At 55.5% G+C, this 21,496-nt stretch overlaps 1 protein-coding gene across 7 annotated transcripts in view; it reads right to left on the bottom strand.

The window, feature by feature from the left end:
• Nucleotides 1–343: 343 nt before the first annotated feature.
• The window catches only part of Dock6 (dedicator of cytokinesis 6), a 46,183-nt gene continuing 25,030 nt past the window's right edge, over nt 344–21,496 (bottom strand). For 4 of the 7 annotated variants that reach the window (XM_078036286.1, XM_078036282.1, XM_078036301.1 and 1 more), the window contains 27 exons: nt 21,031–21,123; nt 20,691–20,786; nt 19,994–20,134; nt 16,672–16,785; nt 16,407–16,577; nt 15,794–15,933; nt 15,540–15,709; nt 13,233–13,393; nt 12,920–13,102; nt 12,529–12,655; nt 12,099–12,183; nt 11,402–11,498; nt 11,140–11,274; nt 10,719–10,871; nt 10,345–10,503; nt 10,150–10,250; nt 8,499–8,691; nt 8,271–8,414; nt 4,575–4,706; nt 4,474–4,488; nt 2,997–3,122; nt 2,795–2,884; nt 2,268–2,504; nt 1,531–1,674; nt 1,340–1,446; nt 978–1,139; nt 344–573 (listed from right to left, as the gene is read on the bottom strand). In XM_078036286.1, coding sequence (XP_077892412.1) covers nt 531–573; nt 978–1,139; nt 1,340–1,446; nt 1,531–1,674; nt 2,268–2,504; nt 2,795–2,884; nt 2,997–3,122; nt 4,474–4,488; nt 4,575–4,706; nt 8,271–8,414; nt 8,499–8,691; nt 10,150–10,250; nt 10,345–10,503; nt 10,719–10,871; nt 11,140–11,274; nt 11,402–11,498; nt 12,099–12,183; nt 12,529–12,655; nt 12,920–13,102; nt 13,233–13,393; nt 15,540–15,709; nt 15,794–15,933; nt 16,407–16,577; nt 16,672–16,785; nt 19,994–20,134; nt 20,691–20,786; nt 21,031–21,123 — 3,519 coding nt within the window. In that variant the 3' untranslated portion in view covers nt 344–530. Of the gene's footprint in view, nt 574–977; nt 1,140–1,339; nt 1,447–1,530; nt 1,675–2,267; nt 2,505–2,794; nt 2,885–2,996; nt 3,123–4,473; nt 4,489–4,574; nt 4,707–8,270; nt 8,415–8,498; nt 8,692–10,149; nt 10,251–10,344; nt 10,504–10,718; nt 10,872–11,139; nt 11,275–11,401; nt 11,499–12,098; nt 12,184–12,528; nt 12,656–12,919; nt 13,103–13,232; nt 13,394–15,539; nt 15,710–15,793; nt 15,934–16,406; nt 16,578–16,671; nt 16,786–19,993; nt 20,135–20,690; nt 20,787–21,030; nt 21,124–21,496 lie in introns of those variants that run through there. The other 3 variants (XM_078036285.1, XM_078036288.1, XR_013432958.1) reach the window with 2 other exon arrangements.

Here is a 21,496-nt window from a genome sequence, read left to right on the forward strand (position 1 = left end):
CACATTTTTTAAACTTTAAAAAAAGTTTCACCTTGCTAGGACTGAACCCAGGGCCCCATGCCTGCCAAGCAAATGCTCTGCCACTGAGCTACACCCCCATCCCGGGGTGGCCGGCTCTTCTGGAAGCACTCGGTGAGGACTTGATAAGTGTTATTATTCCCAGTGACTTGTGGACTATTTGTGTCACTTTCCCCACCAGAGTGTCAGCTTCACGAGGGCAGTCACCACTGTCCCCAGCACCCAGGAGGTTATCAGTGTCTCAGTGGGTGTCACAGGACACATGGCTGTGAGGGGATGGACTGTACACACGTGGCCCATCCCCCAGTGACCACATCATACAGGCTGCATATAAAAACCATTTTAAATTAAAAAAGTTAGGGAGCATCAGTGCACACAGACAGGAGCAGACAGACAGAGGGGCAGAGGGCTCAACCCCAAGTACAGTGCAGGCACCCTGAGGCTGAGAGGGCAGTAGGGGCGACTCCCAGCAAGGCACAGACAGCTGAGGCCTGGATGCTGGTCCTCTGGGCTCAGAGGTCTGCCCTCCGAAAACTTGCTCTGTTCAGAGAGTTCCTGGGGGAGGAACAGGGTTAGTCAGCATGGGTCCCCAGCAGGGCCTCCAACTCCACAGGGCTCCCTCCTCCACCTCCTCTTATGACACCGCCCCCTCCTCTTCCAAAGATCTTTTTAAGATCTCTCCTGCCCCTTTTATCTTCGCCCTGATCTGGCTGTGGGGTTTGCAGATTCTTGGAATCCGCCATGAGAGGTATGAATCCGGCCAGTTTCACAGATGTGGAAACCAAGGGTCAGACAGCTGAAGACACATGTCAGGGACATGGCCGCCCAGAGACTGCCCTGCCTTTGTACTTATGGACGATATGCAAAGCTTTGAGCGCCGCCAGTGTTGCTATGCGGGTGTGTCTGTCCTGGCCAGCCTCCGCTTGCCCTCTGTAGGGTAGGGGGCCCAGGTTGGACACCTGAGGCTGGCTGGGGCCGGGGCCAGCAGCTGGGGCAGGCGCTGGGTGAGCAGGGGCTGCAGCGCTTCCCGCAGGCGGCAGTAGTGGCGCTCCAGTTCTCGGTGGTACTCCTTCTGGTCAGGCCCAATCAGGGCTTTGTTCTTCCGCAGAGCGTCCTCACATCTGAGGGCCAGAGGGCAGGAGATGGTCAGCAGAGAAAGCAAGTCCCTGAGGACCCAGCCTGCAGGGAGGCCCACCAGGGGGTCAGGCAAACTGAGGAGGAGCTATCATCAGGAGCGGGGGCCAGTTAAATGAAGAGCTGGAACGGGGGACACAGGAGCCTACGGGGGACACAGGAGCCTTAGGGAGAGTGTCAGACCTACTTCTTGCAGAAGTCCTTGAAGCAAAGCCGAAGTTTGTTATGATGCCGGAACAGCTTGGGGTCTTCTGGGATCTCTGCCAAGAATACCTGAGCCACCTCCAAGGGACCCTACAGGGTGACAGGGACCCATGAGGGTGCCTGCATGGGGTCTAGAGTCACCCTGGGAGCCTGCACCCCCCATACCAGCCGTGCCTGGTTCACGGTGGGCCCCACAGAGCCCTGCAGCACCATCTGTAGCATCTTGGCATCTGGAGGGTCCTGTTCAGTGGCAAAGGCCAGCTCCCGTGTCTTCTTCTGCATGTCCTCGATGGCCACCTCCACTGGTGTAAGCACTGTCTGCGGGTGAGGGAGGGTGTATACACTTGCTGGGGCCTGATGGTGTCCTGACCCAGGTCAGCCCAAGGAAGCTGGGATCCCACTGAGGGTAGAGGGCCTGAGAGGCTGGCAATGAATGGGCCCTGGGGGCTCCTGTCTGCTGGGCTCTGCCATGGCAGGGGTACTGGTGCAGCTGCCTTTGACTCTGTGGTTGGCCTGGTTAGGGTCCAGCCTTAGAGGTTAGGACTGGTGCCCTTGAGTCCAGTGTCCCTATGTCTAGGGTCTCCAGGCCTCCCTGGGTCTGGAGGTCAGAGTTTGAGGTGCCCCCCACCTCTCCAACCCAGTTCTGGGGTACTTGAGCCTCTTCCTGGATCTGGGGTCTCCAGGCCTTTCCTCTCTGGCTGGAAGGGGATGGACTGTACATCCAGACCTCTCTGGGTTGCCCTGGACCAACAGTTCACAGTACCTCTCCTTTCTGGGTCTTCCTTGATCTGGGATCCCCACGCCACCCCTTTCTAGGTCTGGATTGCTGAGCCAACCTAGGTCTAGGGTCCCTACACCTCCCCTTCCCGGAGCCTGCTCAGTCTGATGCCCCCTCCCCTCCCCGCGCCCACCTCCTCCCGGTGGCACACACGGATGCGCGTCTTGATGTAGGGGAAGGCGTGCTCAGTGCTGAGCAGGGTCTTGCGCTTGTGCTGCTCCGGCAACTCCCCGTGTGCGCGCCCATCCGGTGTGAAGGGCGTGCAGAACAGGAAGGCTCGCAGCCCGTAGTTGCGGTCAAAGTAGGTCACGCGGTCCTTGAGCTCGTAAGTGTCGAAGTGCGGCTCCACATAAGTGATCTGGATGTAGGCCTGGGGTGTGGGGTGGGGGTGAGGGTTCCGCAGCCCCAGCACAGGCACCAGGGGCCCCAGGCCTGATGAAAGAGGCCCTGGCTGCCCTGAGTCTGGGGGCTTTTGAGTCTAGGCTTCCCAGGTCTTCCTACATGTGGATGACGGGGACTGCCCTGAGGAATAGGCCTTAGGCTCCCCTAGGAAAATAAGTTTTGGAGTTGTGTAAGAGGAATAGGACTTTAGCTTCTCTGGGAAGTAGTATTTAGAATCTCCTTTTATATAGGATTTTGGGAGGATGGTGGAGAGCCCACCTTCTGTGGATCCAGCTTGGACTTGTCCACGGGGTTAGAATCTTTGATGATCTCCACCACATCGTCCCCAAACCTCTCTGTGTAGAACTCCTGAGGACATGGGGCTGACTCGGATCTGTACGATGGCAGCCCCCACGCCAGTCCCCAGGCAGCCTGGAGTCCTGTCCGCCCCCCCCCCCCATCCCCCAGAGACTGGACTTGCCTCTAATCGGTGGGAGATCTCGGCCAATTTGGTGATTGAGGGCTCCTTGTACACAAACTCCTGCTCATCCAGGTCCCCAAAACGTGCGCCATAGAAGCCCACTCGGAAATACGTCCCGAATACACGCTGGGGCTGGGAGAATGGGGTTTTGTTGTCTGGGAGGCACCTCTGGAGGCCTCCCTAATCCAGAGATGGGTGTCCCTGTGCCCCACGAGGCAGAATGCGGAGGGAAGCCAGATAGGGCTGGGGAAGAAGTTGGCATGGACAAGGGGAACCCCGAGAACATCAGGAGGGGGTTATGCACAAGCAGAGGACCTGGAGAATTTCAGGGCGTAGGCCTGGACCACAGCCAACTGCCCATACTCCCCGACCTGTCTACCTCCCCGAGTTGTTGTTCTCATTTAACACCCCAGACTTCTGTTTTTCCCGCCTCCCTCTGCAGCGGTTCATCATCTGGATCCCAATACCAAATTAGGACCGGGACTGTATTGCTCATATCTGGGTCCCGATGCCCATGGGGCTGGTATGTAGCAGGTGCTACATAAATGCTTGAATGGCTGAAGGGTGATCCGGTTGTCTTTTGCTTTGGGACAGAGGCTCTGGCTGCATTGTTCTAGGGCATTGCTCTCCTGCCGCAGCCTGACGTTTACAAGAAGGAATCCCTCTTCACCCCAAGAATGCCACCTCCCCCAGGAAAGGAAGTTGGGTGCTCAGATCACTCACCAAGGCAGATCCGGGCAGGGCGGAGCAGACATGGTGGGGCCGGAGGTGGGGGGTGCACAGAGAGAGACAGTCATGGCAGGGGTCAGATGTCACCCCCCTCCCCTCGGGTCCTGGCCATGGCCCCCTATGAGAATCACTCCATGGGCAGAGAGATCAGGGCTTTGGGGAGGGAGGGGCCCCCACCCAGCATGCCTGCCAGGACTCTGGGTTCCTGCCATCTTTGGCCAGAAAATTCTCCCTAAACTAGGAGATGCCTAAAAATAGAAGGGAAGAGGCGGGACTGGGGGGGCATTAACCAGAGATGAGGAGCAGAGATCCTGTGGGAAGCTGGGAGTTGTGGAGGCAGGACAGAGACTAGACACTTAGAAAGGGAGAGCCAGAGTGACAGGCCAGAGACAGCTGGGGAGAGACGGAGGAGAGAGACACAGGCAGAGGCTGAGAGAGGGCGAGGGAGACCCGCAGCCCCTCCCTCCACACCCCCCATGCAGCAGCAACGGCTAGCCCTGCCTGCGGGATGGGTGTCTCGAGAGTCACCAGTTGGGTGACTCACATCGTGCCCTGGAGATCTGGGGCAGGGGGGAACATCTGGGGAAAGGGGGGAGGTGGAGGGGGGTGTGTCATCACCCACAGAGCCTCGGGCCCCCTTGGCCAGTGGTCACGCTCTTCTTGTGCCCCCTAGTGGTCCCTGACCGCGGTTGACCAGGCATCACAAGGGTCCCTGAGGCAGGTGGCCTTGGAGGGCAAGTGGACTCACCTCCCAGCCAGAGCTCTGTGGGGGAAAGTCAAGGTCAGCTGGGGATAGGGATGGGGATAGGGGGCCCAAAGGCAGTCCTGGGGATCGTGTCCTGGGCCCACCTGGTGCATGATCTTTGTGAAGGCTTCCTGCAGCTTGCCGTGTACTGAGGCCAGCTTCTTATAGTCACGGTGGGCTTCCAGGATGGGGATGAGGTTCTTGTAGACTTCATTCACTGCCTCATAGAGCCCACCCTGGGGTGGGGGGTGGAAGGCATGGGGTCAGGATCCCCCAACCCTCTGTGCTGCCTAGAACCCCTGCTGGCTTTGCTCCTGTCCCCCTACTCTGCTCCTACCAGCTCTCCCTCACCTCTTACAGGAAGTCCACCCTGACCACTGTCACCCAGATGGGGCACTAGCCTTTCTGCTTGGCCCCCACAGAGCCCTCTGTGCTCTCTACAATTTGTAACGAGCTTCCAATTTCAGGTGCTGGGTACATCTGTATTTTGTTCCTTTATTGCTGAGAGGAGCTCTGTGATCATCCCCCCCCCTCCCAGCGCTGGGGATGGACCCCAGGGCTTTGCATATGCTAGGAGGGTGCTCTACCACTGAGCTCCACCTCCAGCCCTGGAACTCCTTCTCACTGGTGGTGGGGAAACTGAGCCTCAGAGACATGAAGGGGTTCCTGAGGCCAGGATCTAAACACCAGCCCATCTGGCCTGGTGCCGGACTTCCATGCCCAACTGTTTCCTGGCACGTGACAATAATCATTTGCATCTAGCCTGGCACACAGCAGGTACCCTTAAGTGTTTGTTGACTGACTGTCAGAAGTCTGTGTCCACTCTCTGGCTTCTACCCAGGGACATTGTCTTTGAAGACTCCAACAAAGTGACAATAATTAAATAATTAAAACATCACTAGAGGAGTTGGCATATTGAAAAAAAATCTCACTGGGAGGGATGTGGGTGTACCTAGTGGTAGAGTGCCTACCTGGCATGCCCGAGTTCTGGGTTCCCGGGTTCCATACCCAGCATGACAAAAAAAACAAAACAAAACAAAACAAAAAGGCCTAAAACCTTATTTCAAAAATATAGGGAACTGACTGCAAACGGATTCCCCAGTTTTTGTCTTTTTAGATTAAAAGACTGTTCAGAGTCAGGGCAGTGAGATTACCTTGTATGATACTATGATGGTGAATGAATGTCATTGTACATGTATCAAAACAACCCTGCTGTGAACTATGAACTCTGGGTGACAATGTGTCAATGTAGGTTCACGGACTGCAGCAAATGTGTCACTCGGAGAGACGTTGATAGTGCAGTGTTGGGAAGGAGGATATGGGAAATCTCTGTACTTGCTGGTCCATTTTGCTCTAAACGAAAACTCCTCAAAACTATTTTAGAAAAGCATTTTAAGTCAGGTCCAGTGGTGCACGCCTACGAACCCAGAGACTTGGAGGCTGAGGCAGGAGGGTTGCAAGTTTAAGGCCAACTCCAGCCATTTATTGAGGCCCTCAGCAACTTGGTGAGATCCTGTCCCAAAATAAAAAAAATAAAAAGGGCTGGGGATATAACTCAGTGGTAAAGAGCCCCCAGGTTCAATCCCTAGTACCAAAAAAAAAAAAAAAGTGTTTTAAAAAGACTTAAGATGCATAACACTAACTATTAGCAGGATGATGAAGCTAACAATAAAGTATCACACATTCCCAAATAGCTGGAAGATGGATGGGTGCAGCTCAGTGGTAGAGAGTTTGCTCAGATTGTGTGAGGCTCTGGGTTCTATCCCAGCACCATCAAAAAAAAGGAAAGATGAGAGGACTTTGTATGTTTTTAACTGAAGAAATAATAAATATTTCAGTTGATAGAGACACTAGTTACCCTAATTTGCTTATTCCATACTGGTATCTGATTCATATGGTGTAGACACTGTATCTATGCTTATATCATCGCATACTTGTACCAAAACATCAGGCAGGAGGATCAAAACCAGCCTCAGCAACTTAGCAAGACCCTGTCTCTTAAATAAAATATTTTAAAAAAGGGCTACGGATGTGATTCAGTAGTTAAGCAGCCCTGGGTTCAATTCCCAGTACAGAAATCACTTTGTACCCCATAAATACAATTCCCAGAAACAGGAATCACATTGTACCCCATAAATACAATAATTACATATCAATTTAAAAATTTTTAAAAGGGACTGGGGCTGTAGCTGCAGCTTAGTGGTACAGCACTTGCCTACCCTGTGAGAGGCCCTGGGTTCCACCCCCAGAACCCCATCCCCCACACGCAGAAAGACCCCCATCAGCCATAATAATGGTGGTCCCCTTATGAACCCTGGTTCAAGACAGGCAAAGGCAAAAACAAACAAACAAAAAAAAAACAACAAAAAAAAACTACGTACACACACACAGTGTCGGCGACTGAACCCGGGGCCCTGTGCACGCCAAGCATGTGCTCTACCGCTGAGCTGTACCCCCAGTCTCCAAAATGATAACTAGGAGACATCAGGGACATCTAAACGTGCACCGGGATGAGGCGATAGTAAAGCATCCCTATGAACTCGCTCCTGAGGGAGGAGAGTTTTGTAAAGGGCTTTTTTCTGTCAGTGAGGGCCACACACAGAGGCAGTGAGCACATGACGGGTGACAGCTGGGACGTGTTTCAGGCAGGAGCGTCTCAGGCGTGCACAGGCATACGAGTCTCGTTTAAGTTCAGGGCCTGGTGTGGAGGGCTAGGAGAGGCCGAGGACTCTGTGTTTTTTAAATATGTTTTTAGTTGTAGATGGACACAATTCCTTTATGGGGTGCTGAGGATCGAACCCAGTGCCTCACGGGCACTAGGCAAGCACTCTACTGCTGAGCCACAACCCCAGCCCCCCCCCATCTGCATTCTTAATAACCCCCTGGTGATGTCCACTACCAGCTGGACCATGTTGAGTGGGGGTGGGGGGGGTGGGTGTGTTGTGGAGGGTTTAAAATGCACTATCGAATATATTTTATAAAAACTGTGAACTCTGTCCTTTTATATGTCAAAAAAAAAACAAAAAACAAAAAATACTCTAAAATAAACTCTAGGAAAAAAATGTTAGGGACGAAGAAGAGATGAAACAGGTTCAGAACAACACAGGTAACTGCAGAATTGGGGTGGTGGGTATGGGGCAGGGGGCATATTACAACTTTCTTTAAACTCCCCCCACCACCACCTGGTACTAGGGGTGGAACCAAGGGCCTCACACATGCTAAGCACGTGTTCTACCAATAAGCTACATCCCCAGTCACTTAAAACTGTTAATTGGCTTTATTTTCAATTCCAGAATTGGGCCACACTTCATGTCATAAAATGGAATAGGTGCTCCAAAGAGTGGAGTGGGAATTGCTTTTATATTTTATTTATTTATTATTCTGCAGGGCCTTGTGCCCGCTAGCTAGACTAATGCTCTACCACTGAGCTACATATACCCCAGGCCTTTTAATTTTTTTATTCTGGGACAAGGCATTGCTAAATTTCTAACTTGCGATCCTCCTGCCTCAGCCTCCTGAGTAGCTGGGATGACAAGTGAGAGCCACGGCGCCTGGCTCGGAGGCTGGTTTTATGGACAGAAAAGGGCAGAAGCAATAAGCTTCCCTCCCATTGCTGCAAAGGTTCTATGGAAACAAACCTCCAGTTGCAGCTGTGTGTGGAAGGAGGGCTGGCTACAGCCAGGCCTGTTTCAAAGGTGTAATGGGGAGAAAGGCAGGAAGAGGGCTTCTGAGGAGCAACATTGTCCTTGCTAAGTCAGGGAAAGGCAGGGGCAGAGGTCAGCTGACACCCCGGGCCTCACCATGGTGAAGTAGGCGGCCGCCTGCTCCAGCAGCCCCACCAGCCCCAGCTCCGTGAAGTGCTTCCCAGAGCAGAAGCCCTCCTCGTCAGGAGACAGGATGTCGTCGGAGATGGCGGACTCCTCCAGCACGTTGGACGAGATGTTCTGGGGTGGGAGGTGGCGTCAGACCCTGGACTGGCCCACCTGGCCTTCCCCTCCCTGCTCGCCACGCCACCCCAGCCTGCTCACCTGGAAGGACACACAGCCCACAGGCAGGTGGCGGCTGTCTTCGAGCAGGGCCAGGTACTCGGCCACCAGGGCGGCGGCGTGCACCATGCACTGGGCGGCTTCTGCGTGGTTGCCCAGCTCCGCGTGCTTCCCCGCCATGTTCTGCAGCCACGTCAGCCGCAGGTCCGGGGAGCCCTGGTAGCCCCGGGCGATCCTGGTGTCCAAGTGAGAGGGACGTGAGGACGGGTCTCTCCCACGCACCATCCACCCACGAGGCTCACTACCCCACCTTCTGCCATGGGCCGCCCATCTGCTCACCTGGTCCCATGTACCTGTCTGCCCCCCACCCATCCCCCCACCTGCCTGTCCCCTCATCCATTCCCACACCTGCCTTCCCGCTCACCTGGCCCCTCCTGGCCCACCTCACGTCTTCCCCTCATCTCCCTCCTCACTTGTCCTCTGTGACCTGTTTCCTGGTGACCTGTAAGTCTCCTCTGCTGCGCCTCGTCCACCTTCTGCTTACCTGTCTCCTGCCGTACATCATCTCCCCTCCTCCCCCATCTGCCTGTCTCCTCACTTATCCCACCCCCTCCTTCTTTCTTGTCCCCTCAACTGCCACCCCAGGTCACTCTCACTTTGCCTGCTCATGAGCTCACCTGTGGAACCCTGACCCCCCTGAACTCACCATTCCATTCTGTGCGCCGTGTCACCTGACCCCCGTGGGCACCTCCCAGGTGCCCCGCCATCCCTCTCTCCAACAGGTGGGTCCACCTGCCCAGCTCCCAACTCCACGTTTCTTTTCTTTCTTTCCTTTCCCTCCTGCCCCACCCTCCTTCCCTCCCTCCTTCCTTGCACAGGGCACCCGACCACTGAGCTACCTCCCCAGCCTTTTCTAAAATCTTACTTTGACACAGCATCTGGCCAAGTTGCCCAGGCTGGCCGTGAGCCTGCGATCCTCCTGCCTCGGCCTCGGGAGTACCTGGCACTACAGGTGACTCGCCAGTCTCTGCTCCCCTCACCTCTCCTCCCCTTCACTTGTCCTGGTTCTCATCTGTCATTCTGTTATCATCTGGAGTCCCCCCCACATTGGAGATGAAACCCAGGACCTTGCATGTGCCAGGGAAGCGCTCCGCCGCAGAGCCCACGAAGTAAAGGCCTGACCCCCAGAGGCTCTCGGGAGGTGGTGGGTCTCTTAAGAGGCGGGGTCGCGAGAGATGTCATCAGGTCACTGAAAGCCCTGAAGGGGATCTGGGGCCCCAGCCTCTTCCTCCTCCCCGGTGTCCTGGTCACAGGGAGGAGCTCTGCACTGCCACATGCTCCTACCACATGTCTCTCTCCATGGCACAAAAGGAACGAGGCTGATCACAGACTAAAACCTCCAAGACCATGAGCCTGGAGGAAGCTTCTCTCTCTATGAGCTGACAGCTCGGGTCCCTGTCACAGTGCAGGGGAGCTGGCCAGCACACACGCTCCACGGTGCGTTCCCTGGAGGTCCCCTGTGTCTCGCCGCCCCCTCAGGGGTCTGCTGGCCGGCCAGCTTCACCTGTCTGCTCTCCTGCCCCTCTTTACTTGTCCCTGCTGTCTCTGCAGGCTTGCTCCTCTCCCTGCCGCCCCTTCTCTCCTGGGGCCAGGAGGCGCGGGACGAGGCCGCAGGCCGGGCGGGCGGGCTCACCGGTACATGAGGTCGATGAGCATCTCGGGGTCCTCCTGGTGCTCCTTCATCTTCACCGTGTCGGTCAGGATCATGTGCAGGTTGAACATCAGGTCCTGCACCTGGAGCCAGGGAATGTCCGCGGCCAACGAGGGAGGGGTCAGGGCTGGGAAGGGGAGGGCAGACCGCTGGCCCAGGGTGGGACACGGGCGTCACCTGCTCTGCGAAGGTGCTATCCCGCAGCCCCACGTCCTCCTCGGCGTAGGTGAGGATGGTCTTGAGGGACCGTCGCAGGTGCTCTTCACTGAAGTTCTGCGTCGTCCCCACAAGGGACGACAGTGACATGGTCACCTGCATCTTCACACGGGCAAAGTTCTGTGGGGGCAGGGGAGGTAGAGTGCCTGCCCAGGCTGCCGGCTGCTACCCCCATCTGCATGGAGGAGCTCATCCCACCTGAACCCCTCATCCTGACCCCTCTGCCCGCCCGAGATGCTCGGGGACCGCCACCCCTCCCTCTTTCCCCTTGGGGCACTGTGACCCCCACAGCTGCCCTGACCCAGCCGGGCCTAGGCAGCCCCTCCCCGACTCACGTGGCCGATCTCGTAGTTCTGGCGCATGAGCAGGTACAGGGAGGCGCTGGCGTGCGTGCGGATGGTGCTGATGCGGCTGCCGCAGTGTCGCAGGAGCCTCAGGCAGAGGTCGGCACACAGCTCCGTGTCCTCCTCGAACAGCAGCTCTGGGAACTGCCCCCGGGACCCAGAGGACACTGTTTAGCCCTGCCCCGTCCTGGCCCGGGAGCTGCCAGATGGGGCTGGGCAGGGGCATCGGTGTTCTGCTCTCTTTGGCCATCAACAGTGGCCTGTGAAGTCAGAGCTGGCTCTGCACCCTTGCTGTGTCCTTTCCTCTGGAAACTGCAGCTAAGGAGACTGTTTCACGAAACTGTCAAGTAAATGCCCAGTCGATGGGCAGCTATTATGACTCTGTGAACTGTGGAAGTCGAGGGGTGCTCACCTTGGACACCAGAGCCCGCTGGGTGGCCAGGCCATGCTGCAAGAAGAGGGCACTCTGGGCGCTGCCCAGACTGTACAACACAACCTTCAGTACCGCGCCCAAGACGCTTTCTCGCGCCTCTGACAGCATCACCGTCTATGGGGAAAGGTGCCAGAAATCCAGGTATTAGAGACTGGGCGGGTTACAGGCTTAGGGAAGGAAAGGGAGCGTAGAGCTGGAGATCACAGGGCACTGAGTGGGCACATGCTGGATCAAGCCCTACCTGAACGATGATTTCCAGCGTGTCCAGAACCACCAGGCTGGCCTCTGTTGCCAGGTTCCCGTCCACCAAGGCCTCATGCTCCATTTCATCCTTGGTCCTGAAGGGGAGATGAGGTCTTGTGAAGCCACTCAGGGCCAGATCCCACGTCACAACTGAGCTCCCTTCCTCCACTGGTTGACCAGCGGGGCAGCAGCTCTCTAGAACCCCTCCCTGCCTGCTGCGGTTCCATAGAGGCTGCATGTCCCTCAAGGGCTCACGTGCTGACAGCTTGGTCCTTAGTATGGCAATATTCAGAAGTGGGGACTAGCGCAATGTCCTTGCATCCCTCAGAAGAGATTAAGGTCGTTCTTGTGGGACTCCTTAGTTCTCCAGAGTGGGTTGGTGGAAAAGCCTGGTTCCACCCACACAGGCTCCCACCACCATGATGCCATCTGCCAGAGGCAAAAACTGATGGGGTCACCTGCTCTTGGACTTTCAGACTCTAAACCATTTTTCTTTTCTTCTTCTTTCTCTCTCTCTCTTTTTTTTTTTTTTGTTGTGTGTGTGGTGCTGGGAATGAACCCAGGGCCTTAGGCGTGTTAAATAAGTGCTGTACAACTGAGAAACCTCTTTTCTTTATAAAGAGCCTTCCTGGAGTAGCTTGTTACAGTATCACATACAGTATCACATGGACTTCTTCTCCACTGCCCACACCTACTTGTCCACGCGGTCTGATGTTTGTTTCCAGTGTGTAACGCTCTTGCGCCATCGAACATTCTCCTGGTTCCCAAATGGGCTCCTCTCTGCGATGTGAGGGCATGTTCATAGATGGATAAAAACAGGACGACACACATGAGCATGGGAAAAACACAGGTACGAAGACACTGTCACGGGGAAATCCTGAGGGACGCTGGGCAAAGCTAAACCTTGCTGAGTAGGCAGGCACCCCAAACCCAAATAACAGGAGGATAGATGGAGAATATGGACACTAGTGACACATGGGGGACTGGGGATGGAACCCAGGGCCTGAGCGAGGTAGGCAAGCCTCCACCAACGAGCCACCCCCCAGCTGACAGTCTTCCTTCTGGGGAAAGCTTGCTGCTGGGGGACCGAGGTGGCCTGCTGGCGGGGACAGGTCCTCCTCTCACCGCGACTCCTCCGCACCATCTCTTGCCGCGCCCCGATGGTGCCCAGGATGGCCTCCTCTAGCCGGGCCTTCATGTCCAGTGACTTCTTGAACGTGAGGCTGTTGATGCGCTCGAAGGCCTTTTTCCCCTGGGGGCCCAGAGGACTGGGGTTCAGAGTGACCTCTAGGACCTTCGCTAGAAGACGCAGCTCACTCCTCCCTCTCCCATCTCACCACCTTCCAAATTCTATTCCTATTCCTTGGCTCACACAGAAATCAGCCCCCTTTGACCTCAGCCTGGCGGGAGCCTGTGCGCAGACACCCCCGCCCTGCGCGCCAGCCCACCCCCTGCGCGCCGGCCCCTGGGCCCCTTGAGCCTGCCCTGCACCACAGCCCCGTCCGTTCCCTAGGACCTTGTACTCGAAGGCCGCCAGACAGAGGTACAGCAGATCCAGGAGCCTTCCCAGCTGCGGCAGGGCCAGGTCAGCCGCCCAGCGCTGCAGGAGGGCTGGCTCTGCGTTTTTCAGGACCCACAGCACGCACACCAGCAGCGTCCGGCTGGACTCGGCAGAAAGCGGGCAGCCGGAGCGAGATGCCTGGGGCCAGAGAGGGCCAGAGACCTGGCTCATTTTCTCCACTTGAGCGAATACTGGCCCAGGTGATTCTCATGACATGAGTTCTCTCAGCCAGTTGGATGGTGTCCCCGGGCACAAGCCTTGTACTTACGGTTGGAGGGCCCTGTGAGATGCTGGTCCGGGAGCCAGGGGCCAGGGGGCCACCCGCAATGGCCATGGCCACCGATGGGTTGATGGTACTTCCGATGTCCCCTTCGCCTTCAGTGTCTGAGTCGAGCATGGAGGCCAGTCTTGACCGCTGGCCTGGGCCCTCTGCAGGGAGGGTGGGATGGGGGAGAAGAATGAGTCCTCAGCAAGTGCCAAACCCGGGCCCCAAGTTGCAGAAGTCTCACATCACCCCCTCCCCACCAGGTCAGGCTGGGATCTGACTTCTCCACCCAGAACCTCCTTTCTGCTTTTAATTAGATATTCTAATTATGCTACTGTTTGTCAGACCCACAGAAGCCTGGGCTCCGTCTGCTCCGGGCACTGCTAGGTGCTCAATGGCTAGAACACAACCTGGCCCACAGGACTCTTAGGGACACAGAGGGCTGCGTGTGGTGCTGTGCACGTGTAATCCCAGCTACCTGGGAGGCAGAGGCAGGAGGATCCCAAGTTTAAGGCCAGCCTGGGCGACTTGTGAGACCCTGTCTCTAAGTAAGAAGGGCAAGGATGCACCTCAGTGGCAAAGAGCCCTAGGGCTCAGTCCCTGGGACCACACACGCACACAAACAGCAAAGAGGATGAAGACCGTGACCACAATGGTAACAGCAGCAACACGGTGCCTGTTCACACAGCACCCATTTGTGTTTCCACAGCCTCCTGCTCTAATCAGCCGGCAAGGCCCTGGGTGCAATCCCCAGCACTGACTGCAAGAAATTTTTTTTTTTTAAATTATCTCTTAAGGGTTCAAAAGAACCCTGAGGCAGGTACTTTTATTATTAAGGGTGAGGAAACTGAGGTACAGATAGGTTACTTGTGCAGGCTCACAAAGCAGGTAAAGAGAAGAGCTAAGAATTGAACCTCAACAGTCTGATCCCTAAATCTATTATCTTGAAAAATATCTCTGGCCCCAAAGAACTGTCACCAGAGGGAGGGGCTGAAAACAGATGTACTACAGATTTTTCCCTAGAGTCTCAGTGTCTCTCTCTCTCTTTTTTAAAAAAGACTGGGCCTATGCTGCCCAGGCTGGTCTTGAACTCCTGGGCTCAAGTGATCCTCCTGCCTCAGCCTCCTGAGTAGCTGGGACTACAGATGCCCCCACGTCTGCCTTGCGCTGGACACTTCTGAAACTCCAGCCCAGCTCAGCGTGGGAGGGGATCCGCCCCTCACGGCCTCTGCCTGACAGAGCTCTCTGGGGAAGACGACATTGCTTCGGCCCTGTGGTTCCTTTGCATACAGCGTCCAAAACACAGTAAAAAAAAAACCACAGGACACGTGACCAGACGGGAAAATGAGACGGAGGAGAGGAAAAGGGGCAGCAGAGGCAGACACATGAATACGACAAGCTGATGTCCACAGATCAGCCACGTGTGGGGTGTGAGCTCCAGTCCCAGCTGCTCGGGAGGCCGAGACGGGGGATGACTTGAGCCCAGAGATTTGAGACCAGCCTGGGCAGCGCAGCAAGACCCCGTCTCAGAAATCAGCAAACAAATTAATAACGTGGTTAGAATCAGAGAAAAAGACGGGCACAGTGGGCCAAGAGATGGAGAATTCCACATCAAGATGAAGGCTATGAAAAACAATGAAACTGGATGTTTTTCAAACAAAAATATCATATCTGAAATTAAGAATTCAATGGCAGGGTGGACAGAGGCCGTAATTAGTGACCTCAAAGACAGGTGGACAGAACGCTTCCCAGGTGAAGCACAGAGGTAAAGGGATGGACACAGCTGACGCGTGACACTAGGCGGACGTACGTGGAGCGGAGTCCCAGGAGCGCGGAGAGAAAGCGGAGCAGGAAAGAAGTTCAAGAGAAAACCGCTGACAGCCTCCCCGGAGGGTGGACGGGACTGACCCCCAAGGCCCGGTCTGTGCTGCCGGCTGCTGTCTACGAGGTCCCTCCGTGGCCCAGGGCGTCTGCTGATGAGTGGACGCACAGCCCCACCTTCCTCTCCCCCAGGCGCGTCCCACTGTCCCCCCACACCCCCTCAGGAGGTGTCAGGACAATGCCGCTTGCGGCTGGGAGCTGACAGTAGGTCAGACCTATGGTACCTCAACTGCTCTGTGAAGTCACTGGGGCCATGACTGTCCCCACTTTCCGGGTGAGTCTAAGGCTGGAGAGGCTGCGGGCTCCACAGAGCCTGTGTAGAACCCGAGCCTCCTCTGCTGGCCTCTCGCCCCTGCTCTGACCAGAGAGCTCTGGCCTTGGGGGACCGAGCCCTGGACCACGTGACCCACCCCTCCCTGGCCCGCTGACCAGCAAAGTCATGTAGCCGTGGCAGAGTGTCCCGTGCGAGCGACAGCAGCGGCAGGTACAGCTCGGCCACGCGGGCCTTCACGGTGGCTTCGGCGTAGCGGGGGTCCGTGTCGTGGCTGCACAGCAGGGTGTGCACGGCGCAGATGGCCTTCTTGTGCAAGAGGGATGCCCTGCGGGGCGACGGGGTGCTCAGAAGGGAGCACGCGCTCCCGGCACAGCCACTCGCCCTGGGGTCCCGCAGAATCTGGGCTCACCCTTCGGCCTCAGGTTCCAGGGCCAGAGCCAGCTCCGTCAGCAGGAGCCCGGCCAGAAAGTGCTGCTGCCGGAACAGTCCGCTCAGCTCGAACATGCTGGCCACCTTGGGGTCCGGGGCCTGGCTGGAGAAGGTGGAGCTCTGCAGAGGGTCGGGAGAAACGGGGGATGGCAGAGTCCCTGCAGTCAGGGGGCGGAGGCGAGGTCACCTCAACTGCCATCTTGGAGTGACTGGAGATACGATCTCATGAGAGACTGGGGTTAACTCATCTGGAGGTGACAACATGGGGTTAAAGCCAGCACTGAGAGTCTGAGGTCACCTATCTGTAGGTGGCAGGTCATGGGGTCAAAAGTCAGAAGGCTGAGAAGCAGTGGGTGGAATGTCACTCTCAGATTCAGGGGTAAAAAAATCAAGCTTGACTTCCAGGGAAACTGCTGAGACTGATGGGCCAGGGGTGAAGGTTCAGAGGTGAAAAGTCAAAGGTAAAGGGTTAGCCCACCTTGGCAGCAGACCTGGGTCTCAGGGGTCCAAACAGAAATGAGGGAACCACAGAAGATGGACTGAGGTGCCAGTCCCAGGACAAGGGGAGGAGGCAGAAGTGGAGGCCCACTTACCTGGGAGGTTGTGGAGGACACAGATGGGGAGGGTGAGGCCGGGGGTGACAGGGGGCAGCAGGGGAGGTTGAGGGTCACATAGTGCTCGTGGCTGCACAGGATGCGGGTGAAGTCCAAGCGGAGGGTCAGCAGCGCTGTGGGGTTGGGGGCGGACTGCAGCCGTGTGGCCACCTGCAGGGAAAGGGCAGTCACTGGGGATGCCAACGTGGCCCTGCGCATCACCCCATGTGTCCTCCGCCACGTCACTGGCCACACCGACCCCTACCTGCTTGTAGTGAGCTCGCACCAGGTTGAAGACGAAGCCACGGTCTGCCAGGGACAGGAGGTCACTGAGGAAGAAGGCCAGGCTGGCGTTGAGGCGCTCGGCCAGCTCTGCATCCTGGGGACACAGGAGCTCTCAGTCCAAATCCATACTGCCTTGCTGGGCTGTCACCAAGGCCACTAGTGACCTCCACGAGCTGTGCCATCGCCCCAAAGCCCTGGGTCATCCTGACACCTCCATCTCTGGGCTCGAGGAACTCAGTCCCTTCCTGGCTATCCTCCCTGATGTCCCTCTCTTCCCCATGCTCCATCCAGGATGCTCTCTTCCTTCCACTCTCGCCCAGATTTGAATAGCACGCCAGCTGCAGAGCTCGACTCCACTTCAAGATACTGACTCCACTTCAAGATACTGTAGTTCTGTCTAGAGTTCAGAACTGGGAAGACTACATTTCCCAGACTCCCTTGCAGCTAAGCACAGCCATATGACCACAATCTGGCCAGTGGGATTGAAGAGGAAGTGAGGCGACCACTTAAGTGGAAAGGTAGGTTTTCCCCTTCCCACAGCCTGCAATATCTGATGTGGGCGCCATGGTGAACCCCCAGGGCCAGGGCCAGGCCACACTCTAGAGCTCCTTGTAGCCTACATACGCTCAGAAATAAACTCTGTGATCAAAGCATTTGAACTTTGTGATTTTTAAAGCATTTGTGATTGTGTTCAAGCAAATTAATCTCTGCCCTGATAACTCACATAGCAATCATTTAACAAGCATCAATTGAGCACCTGCTGTGTGCTTAACCCTGTGAATGAGACAGACACTGTCCCGTTGTTTGTCTAACACAGTCTCACGTGGGGAAGACAGACAATAAACAAAGGAACTGAAGGTAATACCGTGTGCTTCAAAGACAACAGAACGGGGCGAAATTTCACGATTTCCAAAGGATGAGAAAGAGCCAAGGGGAGAACGGGATTCTAAGTAAAGGGAACAGTGAGTGCAAAGGCACAGAGGCAGAATGAGCCTGGAAAGTGTGAGGAACAGAAGAGACCAGCAGGACCTGAGATCTGGTGGGGCCTTGTTCTGCCCTCCTGCTCTTGTCAACCACTTGGTGGCCTTACAAGTTAGCCTCAGTGGCCTTCAATTAGTTCCCTGCGACCCTAAAGGAACTGGACTCTTGAGTCCACAGGAGGACAGAGACTGAGGCAGCCTGCTGTATGGAGGCTGATAGTATTTGGCAAATATTAAGTGAGTGAATGAAACACAGTGGCTGTGGCTGATGTCCCCTGGGGGCAGCCACAGTGCAGCTGCTCAGGAGCACGGCTCTTCCCTGCAGGCCCTCTGGGGCTGGTTTCTGCACAATCCAGGTCGGCCCTTGGAAAGGCTCCCGTGAAGCCAGACCTTCAAGACCAGCCAGAGGTCACATGGGATTGTGCAAGGGCTGGCTTGGGCCAGAATGCGTTCCAAAAACCAGAAAGTTCCTTTTGAATCCTAAAGTACTATTTCTTTTTAAAAATCAGACATCAGGTCTCAGCAGAGACACTCCTGCAGGGTTTGGGCTGGCGGGAGCTGAGCAGGTTGCCCGTCTGAAGCATTCTCTGGTCACCATAAGCCCCCCTCTCCTCACTGAAGCTGGCAGTGAGGACACAGGCTCTGTAGCGGGTGGATGGCTTCAAGTCCTCATCCAACCCCTTTCCTGTTGTGTGGCACCAGGTTAAGCCAATCAGTCATGCTCTGCCTCAACATCCTCGTCAGTAAAATGGAGACAACAAAACTAATTTCATAGTTTTCATTGTGGCATACTCATAAATCATGTCTGTAAAATACTTTCAAACTGAAATTAAATAATTTTATTTTATTTATTTATTTTTTTAATATTTATTTTTAGTTTTCGGTGGACACAATATCTTTATTTTATTCTTATGTGGTGCCGAGATCGAACCCAGCGCCTTGCACATGCCAGGCAAGCGTGCTACTGCTTGAGCCACATCCCCAGCCCAATAATAATTTTATTTTGCTCTTAAAAATTAAAAAGAGGGCTGGGGATGTGGCTCAAGCGGTAGCGCGCTCGCCTGGCATGCGTGCGGCCCGGGTTCGATCCTCAGCACCACATACCAACAAAGATGTTGTGTCCGCCGAGAACTAAAAAATAAATATTAAAAATTCTCTCTCTCTCTCTCTCCTCTCTCACTCTCTCTGAAAAAAAAAAAAAAAGAGATTTTGAGCAAAAAAAAAAAATCAACTTAACTATGGGCTGAGGCTAGGGCTCAGCAGTAGAGCACGTGCCTAGCATGTGTGAGGCCCTAGGTTTAATCCTCAGCACTACATAAAAAAATAAATAAAGGTATTGTGTCCAACTACAACTAAAAACTAAATATGGGGAAAAAAACTACCTTCATGTACAATTAGGAGAACTTTTTTTTTTTTTTTTGGTACTGGGGAGTGAACTCAGGGGCACTTGACCACTGAGCCACATCCCCAGCCCTATTTTGTATTTTTTTTTTTAACTGGAAATGGACACAATACCTTTACTTTGTTTATTTAGTTTATTTAGTTTGTTTATGTGGTGCCATGGATCGAACCCAGTGCCTCACACATGCTGAGCAAATGCTCCACCACTGAGCCCAAACCCTAGCCTGCTATTTTGTATTTTATTAGAGACAGGGTCTCACTGAATTGCTTTGTGCCTCACTAAACTGCTGAGGCTGCCTTTGAACTTGCTATCCTCCTGCCTCCGCCTCCCAAGCCACTGGGATTACAGGTGCCCAGCCCCAATTAGAATTTAATAGCATCTAGGTACTGTACCTAGATACACAGTAAATGCTCAATAAATGCTCCATTTAATTATTATCCTGATTACTATTGTCTGCCCAACCCTCACAGGTACTGGAACTGGTGATCTCCAAACAGCAATATCTACTTATTATGCATCTACTGCATACTGGCCCTGTGCTAAGGGCTAATGGATCTGCTCTGCTCACCCCAGTCCAGCCATACTCGCCCACTCAACGCCAGGCACAGTCCTGCCTCGTGGCCTCTGCATCTGCTGTTTCTCCTGCCTGGACTGCTGTTTCCCCGGTCCCCAGAGATTGTTCCCTCACCACCTTCACTCTCCCCCTAAAACTCAGCTGCGAGAGGGTAAAGCTTTTGTTTTGTTTACTGTTGTGTCTTTACATCCAAAATAGGGCTGTGTACCCCAGGTACTCAAGAAACATGAACAGACCCATCCAAAAGACCTTGGCAGCCGTAGGCATGGGGCAGGACTGGTGCCCTCACCTGGCTGGCCCCAAGCCTCACTTAGCCCCTCCCTCACTGAGGTCACGAAGCTCTCACCTTGTGGACACGAGTAATGACCTCCATGCCCACAGAGCCCACCAGGGCAGTGATGTCATCCAGGAAGCGCCCAGGGAAGCGCAGTTTGCGGGGCGTGTCCAGCCGCTGGCCCAGAAGCAGGTGCAGAGCCATGCTCTTCACCTGGGGGCGGGGCGAACAGGCGAGGGGCGGGGTTTTAGCGGAAGGACCTTGGGGTGTGGGGGCGGGGCCTGAGCCCTGTAGCCCAGGCTGAGGGAGGAGCCTGAGGGCTCTGGGTGGACTTTGTGGCATGGGCGGGGCTTGAGGAGCCGTGGGCATGAGCCTCCCTGGGTCCTCAGCCCTGGGTTCAGGAGTGGGAAGCCTGGGGTGTGGGAAAGGCTTGGGCAGTTTGCGGGGGCCAGAGATTGGGGCCCGTGTTCCGAGTTAGAGGGAGCCCTGGGTTAGGTTTTGTGGGCGCATTAGAGGTCTAGTGGAGATGTGGCCACATCCTCTCAGGAGGGGACCTCGTAAATTTTTGGAGGTGGTCTCAAGCCTGATCCCTCTCTGAGCGGAAGTGGCTCATGAGAGAGTGACCTGTCTCCCAGTCTCCCAGGGAAGCAGGGTCCTCTGTGAGCATCTCTGGAGGCCACTTCTCAGGGGTCTAAGGTGTAACCTCAGGGATTTTTTTAAGGGTCTTGCCTGGGGGTCTCTTTCCTTGGGCCGAGAGCAGGGGTCTCACCATGAGCTGGAAGAAGAACCAGGCGTGCTGCAGGACGGCCTCGCGCACAGCGCTGCTGCTCACCACCCACTGCAGGGCCAGCTCCTCGTGAAGCAGCTGCAGGCAGGGTCGGGGTCACCAAGAGCCAGGTGCCACCTCCTCCCACACCACCCCTGGAGAGCATGGCAAGGGAGGTTGAGGCTCGAGGGCTGGGGTCAACAGCAGAGGCCATGCGGAAGGACAGGGGCAAGAGCAGCTGAGGTGCCAGTTCCCGGGCTGGGCTCTGGATCGGGGGAGCAGCTCTGGATCCCTTTGCTGGGGGCCGGGAACAAAAATCATGGAACCCACCCCGCCCCACTACCTTCTGCACAGTGGGTCTCGGCTGGGGGGCCGGCAGGGCTGTGGAGGAGGCCTCGAGGTAGGAGGAGGCTCGGCTAGAGCTGCAGTCGATGGCCTAGGATGGGATGGGATGGAGAGGATGGGATGGCGAGGAGAGCTGGTGTGGGGGTGGTGGCAGGGACACAGTGGGAGAGACAGAGGTCCACACGGACTCATCCGAATGGAGGAAAAATGTGTCCCCATGGACATGGGTAGGAGGAAAAGAAGAGGAAAAAGAGCTTCCACGTGGATGTGTGCTGTGGTCTGAGTGTGTCCCTGAAGTGTCATGATTTGTAAACTTAAAACCCAGAGTCACACATTGATGGTGCTTGGAGAGGGGGGGCCTCGGGGAGGTGGTTAGGACTGGATGAGGTCAGAGGGTCGGCCCTCCCGATGGCATCGGTGGCTTTACAAGAAGAGACCTGAACAAGTACCTTTGAGTCTTGCTG

This window comes from Ictidomys tridecemlineatus, chromosome 2 (assembly GCF_052094955.1).
Source record: "Ictidomys tridecemlineatus isolate mIctTri1 chromosome 2, mIctTri1.hap1, whole genome shotgun sequence".
NCBI classification, from domain to species: domain Eukaryota; kingdom Metazoa; phylum Chordata; class Mammalia; order Rodentia; family Sciuridae; genus Ictidomys; species Ictidomys tridecemlineatus.